This window comes from Macaca fascicularis, chromosome 6 (assembly GCF_037993035.2).
Source record: "Macaca fascicularis isolate 582-1 chromosome 6, T2T-MFA8v1.1".
In the NCBI taxonomy this organism is placed as follows: domain Eukaryota; kingdom Metazoa; phylum Chordata; class Mammalia; order Primates; family Cercopithecidae; genus Macaca; species Macaca fascicularis.
Genome location: NC_088380.1, coordinates 147,873,643 through 147,886,756, shown reverse-complemented (window position 1 = coordinate 147,886,756; position 13,114 = coordinate 147,873,643). Strand labels below are relative to the sequence as shown.

General features: G+C 46.7%; 1 protein-coding gene across 17 annotated transcripts in view; it reads right to left on the bottom strand.

Moving 5' to 3' along the window:
• LOC102120633 (protocadherin gamma-C4) overlaps positions 1-13,114 on the bottom strand; it is a 188,318-nt gene that overhangs the window by 98,625 nt on the left and 76,579 nt on the right. Inside the window, exon 1 of one of the 17 annotated variants that reach the window (XM_015452032.3) lies at positions 9,759-12,394. The exons of 14 other annotated variants lie outside the window; for them this stretch is intronic. In XM_015452032.3, the coding sequence (XP_015307518.3) occupies positions 9,759-12,182 (2,424 nt within the window). In that variant the 5' untranslated portion in view covers positions 12,183-12,394. Of the gene's footprint in view, positions 1-181; positions 2,788-4,791; positions 7,418-9,758; positions 12,395-13,114 lie in introns of those variants that run through there. 2 more of the 17 variants (XM_015452029.3, XM_015452040.4) reach the window with 2 other exon arrangements.

Below are 13,114 nucleotides of genomic sequence, written 5' to 3'. Positions count from 1 at the left end.
TAGTAGGAAGATTGAGGCATTTAATTTAAACTTTTGTTTTAACAATGATAGCCATAAATTTGACCTATATTTTGGGAACTCTATGAAGAGGTTATCTAGAATCTTAAAATAATATCACTATATTGGAATATATTGGCATATTGTAATATAAAAAGGATTAAACACATTTTTAAATACTTACCTGTTTAAGAATCTTATTTGCTTCCAAGCTAGGAGTTAAAATGCTAGCCAGTAGCATGGAAGAGCTATCTTTGTTGAAGTTATCTTGTGTGGCTGGACAATGATCAACAGATGTGACGAAATTAAATTCAGGATTCATTTGATCCCCAGGCACACAAAAATTATAGGCATAGGGCAACGTTCCCTCATTGTAGCTGGGGGGACCCACAGGTCCGGACTTGGAGCAGAGAACTGACTCAAAGCAGCCCCCTGCAGTAGGGCTGAAAGACTGTCTTAGGCGTAGAGCGATAGCTAGAATCACCGCGAGTAGAAAGAGCACGGAAATCAAGGCCAAGGCCACTACCAGGTAAAACTGCATCTCAGCCTGGGAGTCAGAGGGTGTGGGACGGTCGCTGAAATCCGGCAGTACCTCTTGCAAGCTATCTGCGAACACCAGGTGCAGCATGGCAGTGGCTGAAAGAGGTGGCTGTCCTCCATCTCTTACAGCGACTAGCAGGCGCTGGCGGACCGAGTCCTTGTCACCCAAAGCACGCGCCATGCGCACCTCGCCAGTTCGCAGCCCCAGGCTGAAGAGCCCGGGCTCACTGGCATGCACCACGTGGTAGGACAGCCAGGCATTGTGCCCCGAGTCGGCGTCCACGGCCACCACCTTGGTCACCAGGTAGCCTGGCTGTGCGGCCCGCGGCACTGTGTCGAAGACCGCGGAGCCGTCGGGACCCAGCGCAGGGTACAGCACCCGCGGTGCGTTGTCGTTACGGTCGCCCACCAACACGCGCAGGCTCACATTGGCGCTGAGCGCGGGCGAGCCCTGGTCGCAGGCCTGCAGCGTGAGCTCGAAGGCGCGCAGCTGCTCGTGGTCAAAGGCGCGCTGCGCGAACACCACCCCGTTCTGCGCGCTCACGGACACGTAGGACGACAGCGTTCGTGACTCCAGGTCGCTGGCAACGAGAGAGTAGGAGACACGGCCATTGGGCCCGAAGTCTGGGTCAGAGGCACTGACTTGCGCTATGGAGGCACCTGGCTGGTTGTTTTCTGGCACATGGACCAGGTAGGCGGACTGTCCGAAAACGGGCGCGTTGTCGTTGACGTCAGTGATGTGCAGGGTTATGGTTTTGCTGGAGGAGAGCGGAGGCTTGCCCCTGTCGGTGGCTGCGATGGTGACGTTGTACTCTGGGGTCTGCTCCCGATCCAGGGCCCCATCTGTTACTAGTTTGTAGTAATTATTAGAAGAAGAATGAATCTTAAATGGAACACCTCTACTTAAACTACACCTGACTTCCCCATTTTCCCCTGAGTCTCGGTCCCGTGTTTTGAAGAGGGCAACAACCACTCCTGGAGGGGAATCCTCCATAATCTGATCAGGGAGTGACGTGATGATTATTTCTGGGCTGTTGTCATTTTCGTCTAGAACTTCTATAATTACTTTACAACGTGTTGAGAGAGATCCTCGGTCTTTTGCCTCTATGTTCATCGTATATCTTTCCACTTCTTCAAAATCCAAAGGCTGCTGAGTTAGAATGTTTCCTGTAGCGTAATCCAGAGAGAACACGTGCTGCGCTTTGTCAGCCACACCAAGGAAGGAGTAAGTGATCTCCGAGTTGATGCCCTCGTCCTGGTCAGTGGCCTTCACTCTCAGGATGGAGGTGCCTGGAGGCACGTCTTCCCGTAGGCTGACCCTGTACACGTCCTGGCTGAACACTGGGGGGTTGTCATTGGCATCTATTACCAGGATTCTTATCTGAGCAGTACCGCTTCGGGGAGGGTCCCCACCATCTAAGGCAGTCAGTACCAAGTGGTGAGCGCTCTGCGTTTCTCGGTCCAGAGTCTTCTGCAATACTAATTCTGGATATTTGCCACCATCAGGATTGTCTTTCTCCACCAATGAGAAATGCTCGTTAGGACTTAGTTGGTATTTGCTCAGCGAATTCATACTAATATCAGGATCTTCTGCAGACTCAAGAATTGTTCCCATCCCCGGGCTGACAGATTCACTGATTTCTAAGTTTATTTCATCTTTCTGGAATTGAGGGGCGTGGTCATTAATATCCTCAATCACCACAATGATATGAAAAATATTTAAAGGATTTTCCACCACAGCTTCCAATTGCAACTCACATCTTCTTCTCTCTTTGCATATTTGCTCACGGTCTATTCGGTCCTTCACAAGTAAGTCCCCGCTCTCCGCGTCTACGCTGAAGTGCAGCTTCTCCGCGCTAACTCGCAGCTTGCGAGCCGACACATCCAGGACACTGAGCCCTAGATCCTTAGCGAGGTTCCCCACCACCGAGCCCTTGGCCAGCTCCTCCGGAATCGAGTAGCGGATCGGCTCACACAGCGCGGGGTAGAACAAAGGCAGCAGCAAGGGAAATAGTACCTGCCGCGGGCCGGCCCGGCGCCTCTGCGCGCAGCTCCCTCCCATCGTTCGCTTGGGTTCTCGCTGGGTCCCCGCTTTTCCAGCTGGAGAAAGTGCACTCTACCGCGCTAAAAGAGCATTCGGCCCAGGACAGGAGGAGTCCCGGGTCTCGGAGCTGGGAATCTGGTGTGCTGGGCGAGGTCTGCCCAGCCGGGAGCCTCTGTGTGTGTGCTGGTTTTCTTCTTTCTGTTGTTGGCTGCGCAGGGAATCCTAGGCTAGAGGCTGAGGGATCCCCGGCGTCAGCGCTTGCTCTGCACTGGCCGACAGCGGCGCCCAGAGGCTCCGTGTGGGACTGCAGCTTGACTTTATCTCTTTCAAGGAATTTTTTGAGTTGACAACCAAAATATTTGAATCTTATTCCTCAGTGATTCCTTTACATCAGGAAATATATTTCCACGTGGTCATAACTAGCTCATCTTTTTATGTACTAAAATTTACATATATCTTGAATAAATGAATATTTTTTCTTCAAAATTTAAAGAGGCACAAAAGAATATCGCATGAAGGTTTATAGGTCTCCTACCCTATGGCCCATTGCTCTCCACTTCCTCCATCCAGAGGCAGTCATTCTTGTTCCTTTTAAGAGTAATTATCTATGAAGCTGGAAGTACTGAAGATAAGCAACATTTTTTTTGGTCTTCAATTCTAACCTATATTCACCTAGAAAGTAATAATTCCTAATTTCATATTTAAGTACTGGAATGTAACCATTGCTCTAGTCATTACCATCATCCAGGGTGTCCTGTATTGCTTTTAAATAACCATATTTAAAAATATTTTCTTACAATAGCTACAATGTCAAAAGAGTAGTTTTTTTAAAAAAAAATCTGTATTTTTCATTTGAGATGAATGCACAATTTTGACTCTTATGAACACAAATATGAAATAATAGTTTCAAAGGTTTAATAGTTAATAACTATGATCCTAAAGAGTGTGCTTTCCTTCCACAGACCTATCATTGAACAAATGTTGACTGGCCTGAAAAAAGTCATGGTCTTCAAAGGGTCTTGAGAAACTTTGGAATGCTTTTTGACCTTATGCTACCACATTTAGTAGAATATTAGTAATGAAATTAAGAGATCAACCTAATACATCACTATTTTCATTGAACTAAATGAACTCATCAGTATCTCCACTGATCCTTTGTTTAGGTAATTTACCTTACTTATTTGCATATATTATTTTCTTTTTTATTTTTGGTGCTTATATTCTGATCTGCAGAAATGGCATTTCTTTCTTGACTCTAAGTTTATTTTGCCTCTCAATTTCAGAATTTTCAGAGTTTCAGGTGTTTGCCTCCCTATACATTAAACAGCCACTGAAATAGCTTTGTCATATATCTGTTGCTCCTGTTCTTGGGAACATGTACAAATTTATCTGTCTTCCCAATCCATATTTACTTTCAGCCTTAGTGATTAGAACATTTAACAAAAAAGACAAAAGCAGAACCCCAAATGTTCTAGTTTCACCCTCTATAGCCTCTTCAGGATCCCTATTGAGCAACACAAGTTACATTAAAATGCTGTATCTTCCACATAGTAGTGGGAAATTAGAGAATTGTATGCAAAAAGGATGCTTCAGTGTTATCAGGTATAAATAGGGCAGGAAAAATCTAAGTATACATTGTTATAAATAAGTTAATTCAATATTAATGAAAAACAGTATATTCAACTGCAACTATCGCCACAAAGTATAAATTTAAAAACATATAAAAGGTAGTTTGGAAAAGGCCTATTGCTCTTCTCCTTGGGAAGAGCTGCGTTGAGTAATCTTGGATTTGGGTTGTGTTTCCAGAGACCATTTCTTTCTGATACTTACCTATTCTTACCAGACTGCCTTCAGAACAAGAGGGATGCTTAAGGGGCTGGAGTTTCAATGTGTGACCACCCAGGAGGAAATATAAATCGACAGACACTTCTGTATGGAAGTCTGTCTTAAGAATTGTCAATATTGTACTCAACAACACTATAAACTACAAGGTTCTGCAAAGCTAATCATAACAAAGCCTGATGACATACAGGCCTTGATTGAGACTAGGTGAATTTTACCAGAAAGTTAAAAAAAAACCCTTAATAAACATCAAATTCTACTCATCAGTGTTTTAGCATTTGCACTTTCCACTATCATGCTGCAAACTTAAAAGTAAAACCAATCTTTTTTAACAACAGAAAAAGAGTAAAAATAAAAGTAAAACTCACTGGAACCAATGGGGTATCCTCTAAAGGAAACTTCGAATCATTTAACAAAGACAAAGGATCCTTTTTCTCACAGCTCTCCCGGCTGATGAGCGTGTCAGCGTAGTTGGGCTGGGGGAAGATCAGGTGACTCTTCCGCGAGTCCGCGGTGAGGGAGACCTCGTGGGAATAGGTCTGCAGGAAAGCCCGCACCCCGTCCACGCCCACAAAGTGCGAGCCGGGCACGCCTGTCAAGCCGCCTCCTGAAGCCTGCAGCAGGCGTGACTTGTGCCAGCGCCGCAGCCTGAGCGCCAGCAGCACGATGACGAAGGCCAGGAAGACGCAGGAGACCGCAGCCACCGCTACCACCAGGTACAGAGTGAGGTCTGAGGTTCCAGAGTTAGCCAGAGACTCGAGGCTGCTGAGGTCCGCCAGGACTTCGGGGATGCTGTCGGCCACGGCCACGGTGAGCGTGACGGTGGCCGAGAGAGGGGGCTGGCCGTGGTCCTGGACGGCCACCACGAGGCTTTGCTTGAGCGCGTCTCTGTCCAGCAGGGCCCGCGCCGTGCGCACCTCGCCCGTGTGCAGCCCCACCGCGAAGAGTCCCGGCTCGCTGGCCTTGAGCAGGCGGTAGGACAGCCAGGCGTTCTGGCCCGAGTCTCTGTCCACCGCCACCACCTTGGTCACCAGGTAGCCGGGCTCTGCGGAGCGGGGCGCCAGCTCCACGCCAGTGGAACCGTCTGTGGGGAGGGCGGGGTACAGGATCTCGGGCGCATTGTCGTTCTGGTCCAGCACAAACAGGCTCAACGACACATTGCTGCTGAGTGGAGGATCCCCGCTGTCGCTGGCTGTCACCTGCATCTGTAGCTCATGGAATTGCTCATAGTCAAAGGATCTGAGTGCATACAGGACGCCAGTGTCTGAGTTGATGGATATGTATGAGGACAGAGGTGCCCCCTGGATGGTGTCTTCAGCCAGGGAGTAAATAATCCGGGCATTCTCTTTGCTGTCCGGGTCCAGCGCTGTCACTGAGAAGATGGAGGCACCCCTGGCGTTGTTCTCTGGGATATAGGTAAAGTAGGATACATGAGAGAAGGTAGGTGGGTTGTCATTGATATCTGCCACTTGTAGCATAAAGTGAATTTCCGTTGATAGAGGTGGACTTCCCCCATCTGTGGCTGTTACTGTGATATTGTAAGAGGATACCTGTTCCCTGTCAAGGGCTCTGTGTGTCACCAATCTGTAATAACTATCAATGGACTTTTCTAATTTAAATGGTAGATACGCCAAAATGGAACAGGTTACCCGTCCATTCTGCTCAGAGTCTAAATCATGCACATTTAAAAGGGCTACGACTGTTCCCAGAGGTGAATCTTCAGTCACTGGACTAAATAGAGACGTGATGGCTACCTCTGGACTGTTGTCATTTACATCTTCTACTGTAATCAGCACTTTTGCAGTTGCAAGATATGCTCCTCCATCTTCTGCTTGTATTTCTATTTCATAGAAACCAGTTTCTTCATAATCTAGATTTTCTGATATTTTTATTTCTCCAGTATATTTGTTTAGTTGGAACTTCAACAATTGCGTATCAGGTAATTTTCGGAATGAATATGTCACTTCTCCATTGGCACCTTCGTCCCTGTCGGTGGCTGTGACTGTCAGCAGCTGAGTGCCCACAGGCAAATTCTCAGGAACACTCACTCGGTATTCTGGTAAGGTGAAGACCGGCGCGTTGTCATTTGTATCGAAGACAGTCACGCTGACGAGAACAGTGCCAGATCGGAGAGGGTCACCCCCGTCGGAGGCGGTGAGGACCAGGTGGTGAATGGCCTCTTCCTCGCGATCTAGGGCATGCTCCAGTACCAGCTCCGGGTACTTGACGCCATTGGCACGGCTCTGAACTCTTAGGGAGAAGTGCCTATTGGGGCTGAGCTGATAGCTCTGCAGGGAGTTCACGCCCACATCCGGATCAATAGCTTCCGGGAGAGGAAAACGCATTCCCGTGGCGACATTTTCATTAATTTTTACGTCTAGATTTTCTGCTTGGAATTTTGGAGCATTGTCATTTATATCAGTTACTTCTATTTCTATCCCAAAAAGTTTCACCCTTTCTTCCACAAGGATATTAAAACTCACCAGGCACCGCGCGCTCTGAGCGCAGAGCTCCTCCCGGTCTATCCTGTCCGCGGTGACCAAGCTGCCGCTGCGCGGGTCCAGAGAGAAAAGCTGCCTCCTACCTCTGGAGACTATGCGGACTCCGCGCTCCGCCAGCTCTCCGGGCGCCAGCCCCAAGTCTTTGGAGATGTTGCCCACGAAAGAGCCTTTCTCTAATTCCTCAGGAATTGAGTAGGAGATCTGCCGGGCTCCAGCCTCCCATGGAATCCCGAGGAAGAGGCAGAGCAAGACCAGCTCACTGCAATCCTTTGATTCCTTTGAGCGATTCCTTTGAGCGGCCATTGTAGTCTGGTTACAGAATTCTGCAAAGTCCTCACTGGACACGTTGTGTGTTTAAACCGGTTCCTTTGTCTTTCTATGGCTTCAGGGTGTCTCTGTAGCCTGAGCACTTTAAATTCTGGAGTGAGCTTCCCTGCAGCCCAGCAGCCGGTTTGTGGGGCTTTGTGTAGTTGGAGCCCTGAGAATCCGGATTGAGCTCTGGCTGCGTTTTCTCTCCTAGTAGGTGAACAGCGGCGCTCAGAGCCCTAAGAAGTTACTGCACCCAAGTTATACATGGACTGGAAAGTAAACTCCATTCTGTCGGATTATTATATTTTACATAGATTCTTTGGTTTCCCCACTCCTATCTTTAAATAATTTACTATATGTAGGTTTCTTACTGGAGGTGTGACAAAGTGGAGTGAAAATATTGTAAATATTTCACAATAATGTTTGGTTAAATATATATTTGCAACACGTTTTCCCAACAGAAATGTACATACTGTAATAAAAGGTAAATAATACTTATTTTAGGTCATATGAGTGTCTAGGTATATTCAGAAAAGTGTTATAATTTAAAATTGTGATTTAAATAGTCCAATTTTATTTAGCATACATTCATACAAGACTATATTAAATAAACTCTTCATGACATAGTTCACTCTGAAGCTTTATAATTTTAACTACTTAATTCATTAAATTTATTTAGCTTAGGATTATGTAAGAGGTTTTTAAAGTACTCTTCTAGAATAGTTTTACTGAGCCTTAATGAACCTTTTTGTGTAAAACGTACTTTATCTTATAGGGATATAAGTTAAGTGGACCTATTTAAATGATTAAGCAGGCAATCACAAACTAAAATGAACATATATTACAGTTGCAAATTAAAATGTCTGCATTGTAATGAGAAAAGAAATATGTAGAATTTGAAGTACTGAAAGTTTTAGAAAACAAAGTTAGATGTAGTGATATAGGTTTTCAACAAGTAAGTGTTTATGTCAAATGACCTGTTTTCATCAGAGCATTAATACCAGTATAAATAATCTCTTCTCTTAGGCAGTTTGTATGAGAGGCCAAAGTCCAGTGGTTCACATATCTTCAACTGTGTGTGCCCATCAACCCAGTAGCAATTATTCCCTCAAATGCAAAGGGTATAGAAGTTTACTTCTTTCACACAGAGAACAGGATGTTCAGAAGTGTTTATATCACTATGCCTTCCAAGTATAGAACTCTTCAAAGATTTTATCTTTTTTCTTCAAAAATCTTCTATCAGCGAATCAGAGACAGAGACTGAGTGCAACAGCAATAGTATTTCATTTCATTTCTTAGAAATGTCTTTTTTTTTTTTTTTTTGAGACAGGGTCCCGCTTTGTCACCCAGGCTGGAGTGCAGTGGCACAATCATAGCTCACTGCAGCCTAGACTTCCTGGGCTCAAGCAATTCTCCCACTGCAGCCTCCAGAGTAGCTGAGACCACAGAAATGTGCCACCACACCCTGCTAATTTTTAAATTTTCGGAAGCAATGGGGTCTCCCTATGTTGCCCAGGCTGGTCTCAAATTCCTGGGCTCAAGAGATTCTCCACCTCCACCTCCCAAAGTGCTGGGATTACAGCACACTTGGCCCTGCCTGCATATTTATTTATTTACTTTAGAGACAGGGTCACACTCTGTCACCCAGGCTGGAGTGCAGTGGCAAGATCAGGGCTCACTGCAACCTTGACCTCCTAGGACCAAGCAATCCACCCAGCTCAGCCTCTCAAGTAGCTGGGACCACAGGGGAATGTTACCACACTCTGCTAATGGTTTTGTTTTATTTTTGTTTTAGTAGAGATGGGGGGTCTCCCTATATTGCCCAGGCTGGTCTCAATTCTTGGGTTCAAGTGATACTTTCTGCTTCAGCCTCCAAAAGTGCTGTGATTATAGGTGTGAGCCACTGGGCCTGCCTTCTGAATATTTTTAAGCTTTAAAAATATATAAATAAGATATGGTAAATTCACTAAGTCTTGGCAAATTTGAATAGATAGGTTACTTGTTTGTTTTCTTAGGTGCCAAGACCACTGCTTCTGTTCGATAGTCAGAACTTGACAAAATATGGTGGCTCACACCTGTAATCCCAGCACTTTGAGAGGCCAAGTTGGGAGGATCATGAGGTCAGGAGTTTGAGACCAGCCTGGTCGACATAGTGAAACCCCATCTCTACTAAAAATACAAAAAATTTAGCCATGGTGAGGGGCGCCAGTAATCCCAGCTACTTGGGAGGCTGAGGCAGGAGAATCGCTTGAACCCAGAAGGCAGAGGTTGCAGTGAGCTGAGATCGCACCCCTGCACTCCAGCCTGGGCAACAGTGAGAGACTCCATCTCAAAAAAAAAAAAAGACAAAGACTAAATATCTTCAATCAGGTGACATTCTACAATTGACAAAACATTGAGAAAAGATGATAAAAAGCTATGAGTTTTAAATATATAATTCTAGATATGAAAATAAAGTAGTATGCCTAAAATATGAGAAACTAGTAGACTATTAGATAAATCACACACAAAAAAGAGAAACTCACCGAAGTTAGAGTCTCAGAATGTGAAGTCAAATCCTCCCCACCATGAGGTGGAATTAAGGCTCCAGGAGAAACACTGCAAACCATGTCTTCATTGGAATGTATGGGTGCACTACATTTTAGGAAATTAAACTCTTTTGTACCCGTATGTGCAATGCACAGATTATAAGAATAAGGCAAAGTCCCCTCACTGTAGTTGGGGGGAACTACAGGTCCAGACTTGACACAGAGACCAGGATGGAAGCAGTCCCAAGTAGTAGGGCTGAGAGAGCGTCGCAGGCGCAAGGCAATGGCCAGAATTACCGCAAGGAGGAAGAGCACTGAGATTAAGGCCAAGGCCACCACCAGGTAAAACTGTAGCTCAGCCTGGGGGTCAGAGAGTACAGGGCGATCGTACTCTCTGAGGTCTGGCAGTATCTCTTGCAAGTTGTCTGCGAAGACCAGATGCAGGGTGGCGGTGGCAGAGAGTGGCGGCTGTCCACCATCACGCACAGTGACCAGCAGGCGCTGGCGGGCTGCGTCCCTGTCGCCTAAGGCTCGAGCCATGCGCACCTCACCAGTGCGCAGCCCCAGGCTGAAGAGCCCGGGCTCGCTGGCCTGCAGCACGTGGTAGGATAGCCAGGCGTTGTGTCCTGAGTCGGCGTCCACCGCTACCACCTTAGTCACTAGGTAGCCGGGCTCTGCAGAGCGAGGCACCATGTCGAAGAGCGCGGAGCCGTCGGGACCCAGAGCTGGGTACAGCACGCGCGGTGCGTTGTCATTGCGGTCTCCCACCAACACGCGCAGGCTCACGTTGGCGCTGAGCGCGGGCGAGCCATGGTCGCGGGCTTGCAGCGTGAGCTCGAAGGCGCGCAGTTGCTCGTGATCAAAGGCGCGCTGCGCGAAGACCATCCCGCTCTGCGCGCTCACGGACACATATGACGACAGCGCCAGGGGTTCTAGGTCACTTGCCACGATAGAGTAGGAGATGTGGCCGTTGAGCCCCAAATCCGGGTCAGAGGCGCTCACTTGCGCAATGGAGGCTCCTGGCGGGTTGTTCTCGGCCACATGAACCACGTAGGACGTCTGGTCGAAAACTGGGGCGTTGTCGTTGATGTCAGTGACATACAAGGTGATGCTTCTACTGGAAGAAAGGGGCGGCTTGCCCCTGTCAGTGGCTACGATGGTTACATTGTATTCTGGTGTCTGCTCTCGGTCCAGGGCTCCATCTGTCACCAGCTTGTAGTAGTTATTGGAAGAAGAATAAATCTTGAATGGAATGTCTGTTTCTATATTACACCTGACTTCTCCATTTCCTCCGAAATCCAGGTCCCGTGTTTTGAAGAGGGCAACAACCATTCCTGGAGGAGAATTCTCCAAAATCTGATCAGAGAGAGAAGTTATGATTATTTCTGGGTTGTTGTCGTTTTCATCCAGGATTTCTATGATTACTTTACACTGGGCAGAGAGACCACCTCCGTCCTTCGCTTCCACTTCCATGGTGTACCTTTCTACATCTTCAAAATCAAATGACTGGTTATTTTTAATCATACCTGTTTTCTCATCCAATAAGAACATATGTTTTGTGCTCTGGGCAGTGCTTCGGAAGTAGTAGTTTATCTCGGCATTGACCCCCTCATCCTGGTCAGTGGCTGTCACTTGCAACACAGGGGACCCAGGGGGCAGATTTTCACTAACACTAATTCTATATTCGTCTCTGCTGAAAACCGGGGGGTTATCATTGGTGTCCTTGACAGAAATTTGTATGTGAGCGGTGGCACTTCTTGGTGGGTCACCTCCGTCCAAGGCAGTCAATATCAAGCTATGAGATCTCTGTTCTTCCCGGTCTAGGAGTTTCTCCAGAGATAACTCTGGGTATTTGCCACCGTCGGAATTAACTCTAACCATTAATGAAAAATAAGGATTAGAGTTTATCTTATAATCTTTAATTGAGTTTATGTTTATATCGGGATCCGTGGCAGGGTCAAGCGATATTCGTGCACCAGCGGATGCAGATTCGAAAATTTCTAAATGTATTTCCTTTTTATCAAATTGAGGGGCGTGGTCATTAACATCCTCAATCACCACAATGATATGAAAAACATTTAAAGGATTTTCCACCACAGCTTCCAATTGCAACTCACATCTTCTTCTCTCTTTGCATATTTGCTCACGGTCTATTCGGTCCTTCACAAGTAAGTCCCCGCTCTCTGCGTCTACGCTGAAGTGCAGCTTCTCCGCGCTAACTCGCAGCTTGCGAGCCGACACATCCAGGACACTGAGCCCTAGATCCTTAGCGAGGTTCCCCACCACCGAGCCCTTGGCCAGCTCCTCCGGAATCGAGTAGCGGATCGGCTCACACAGCGCGGGGTAGAACAAAGGCAGCAGCAAGGGAAATAGTACCTGCCGCGGGCCGGCCCGGCGCCTCTGCGCGCAGCTCCCTCCCATCGTTCGCTTGGGTTCTCGCTGGGTCCCCGCTTTTCCAGCTGGAGAAAGTGCACTCTACCGCGCTAAAAGAGCATTCGGCCCAGGACAGGAGGAGTCCCGGGTCTCGGAGCTGGGAATCTGGTGTGCTGGGCGAGGTCTGCCCAGCTGGAAGCTTCTGTGTGTGTGCTGGTTTTCTTCTTTCTGTTGTTGGCTGCGCAGGGAATCCCTAGGCTGGAGGCTGAGGGATCCCCGGCGTCAGCGCTTGCTCTGCACTGGCCGACAGCGGCGCCCAGAGGCTCCGTGCGGGACAGCAGCCCGGTTTTTCATTTTGAATTCGGTCTCCAAAATGTATATATTCTTCGAAAATGCAGGTGTACGTTCCCCCCAAATTTTGCTCTCACCATAGTATTATAGTAGATATTTCTATGCTTTGTGTTGCAAATAAATGTGTTATGCACAATTTCAAACTTATACAACAGTAGGGAGTATATGTAGTGAACCTTCACATAGCCCACCCCACCTTCAACAATGATCACCACAAAGCCAATCTTTGTCAATATATACTGCGCTCCCCCATTATTTTTAAGTAATGCAAGTATAGAATGTCAATCAATGCTTCTTTTTAAGATGAGACATTAAGGTCAAGAATTTTATCTTTCAGCTTATGTTCTACAATCTGTTACCAATGCACAATAAGTTAAGTCCTACATAGTTCAAGAAAAAAAGAAGTAAACATTTTCCATACTCCGCTCAGTTATCTGTCTGGTGAGCCTTGTGTTCTGGTTTTCAGGGCAAGAGACATTTTTGTAGTATTGAATAGTAACTACCTACCATGACATATAAGCCTTCATGGATATCTGTTATGTTTTCCTCAAATTAACACACATTTCAATATTTATAAATACTAAGTATGAAGGTTACTCCTCAGAACAGAAATTGTAATAATTTTCTTG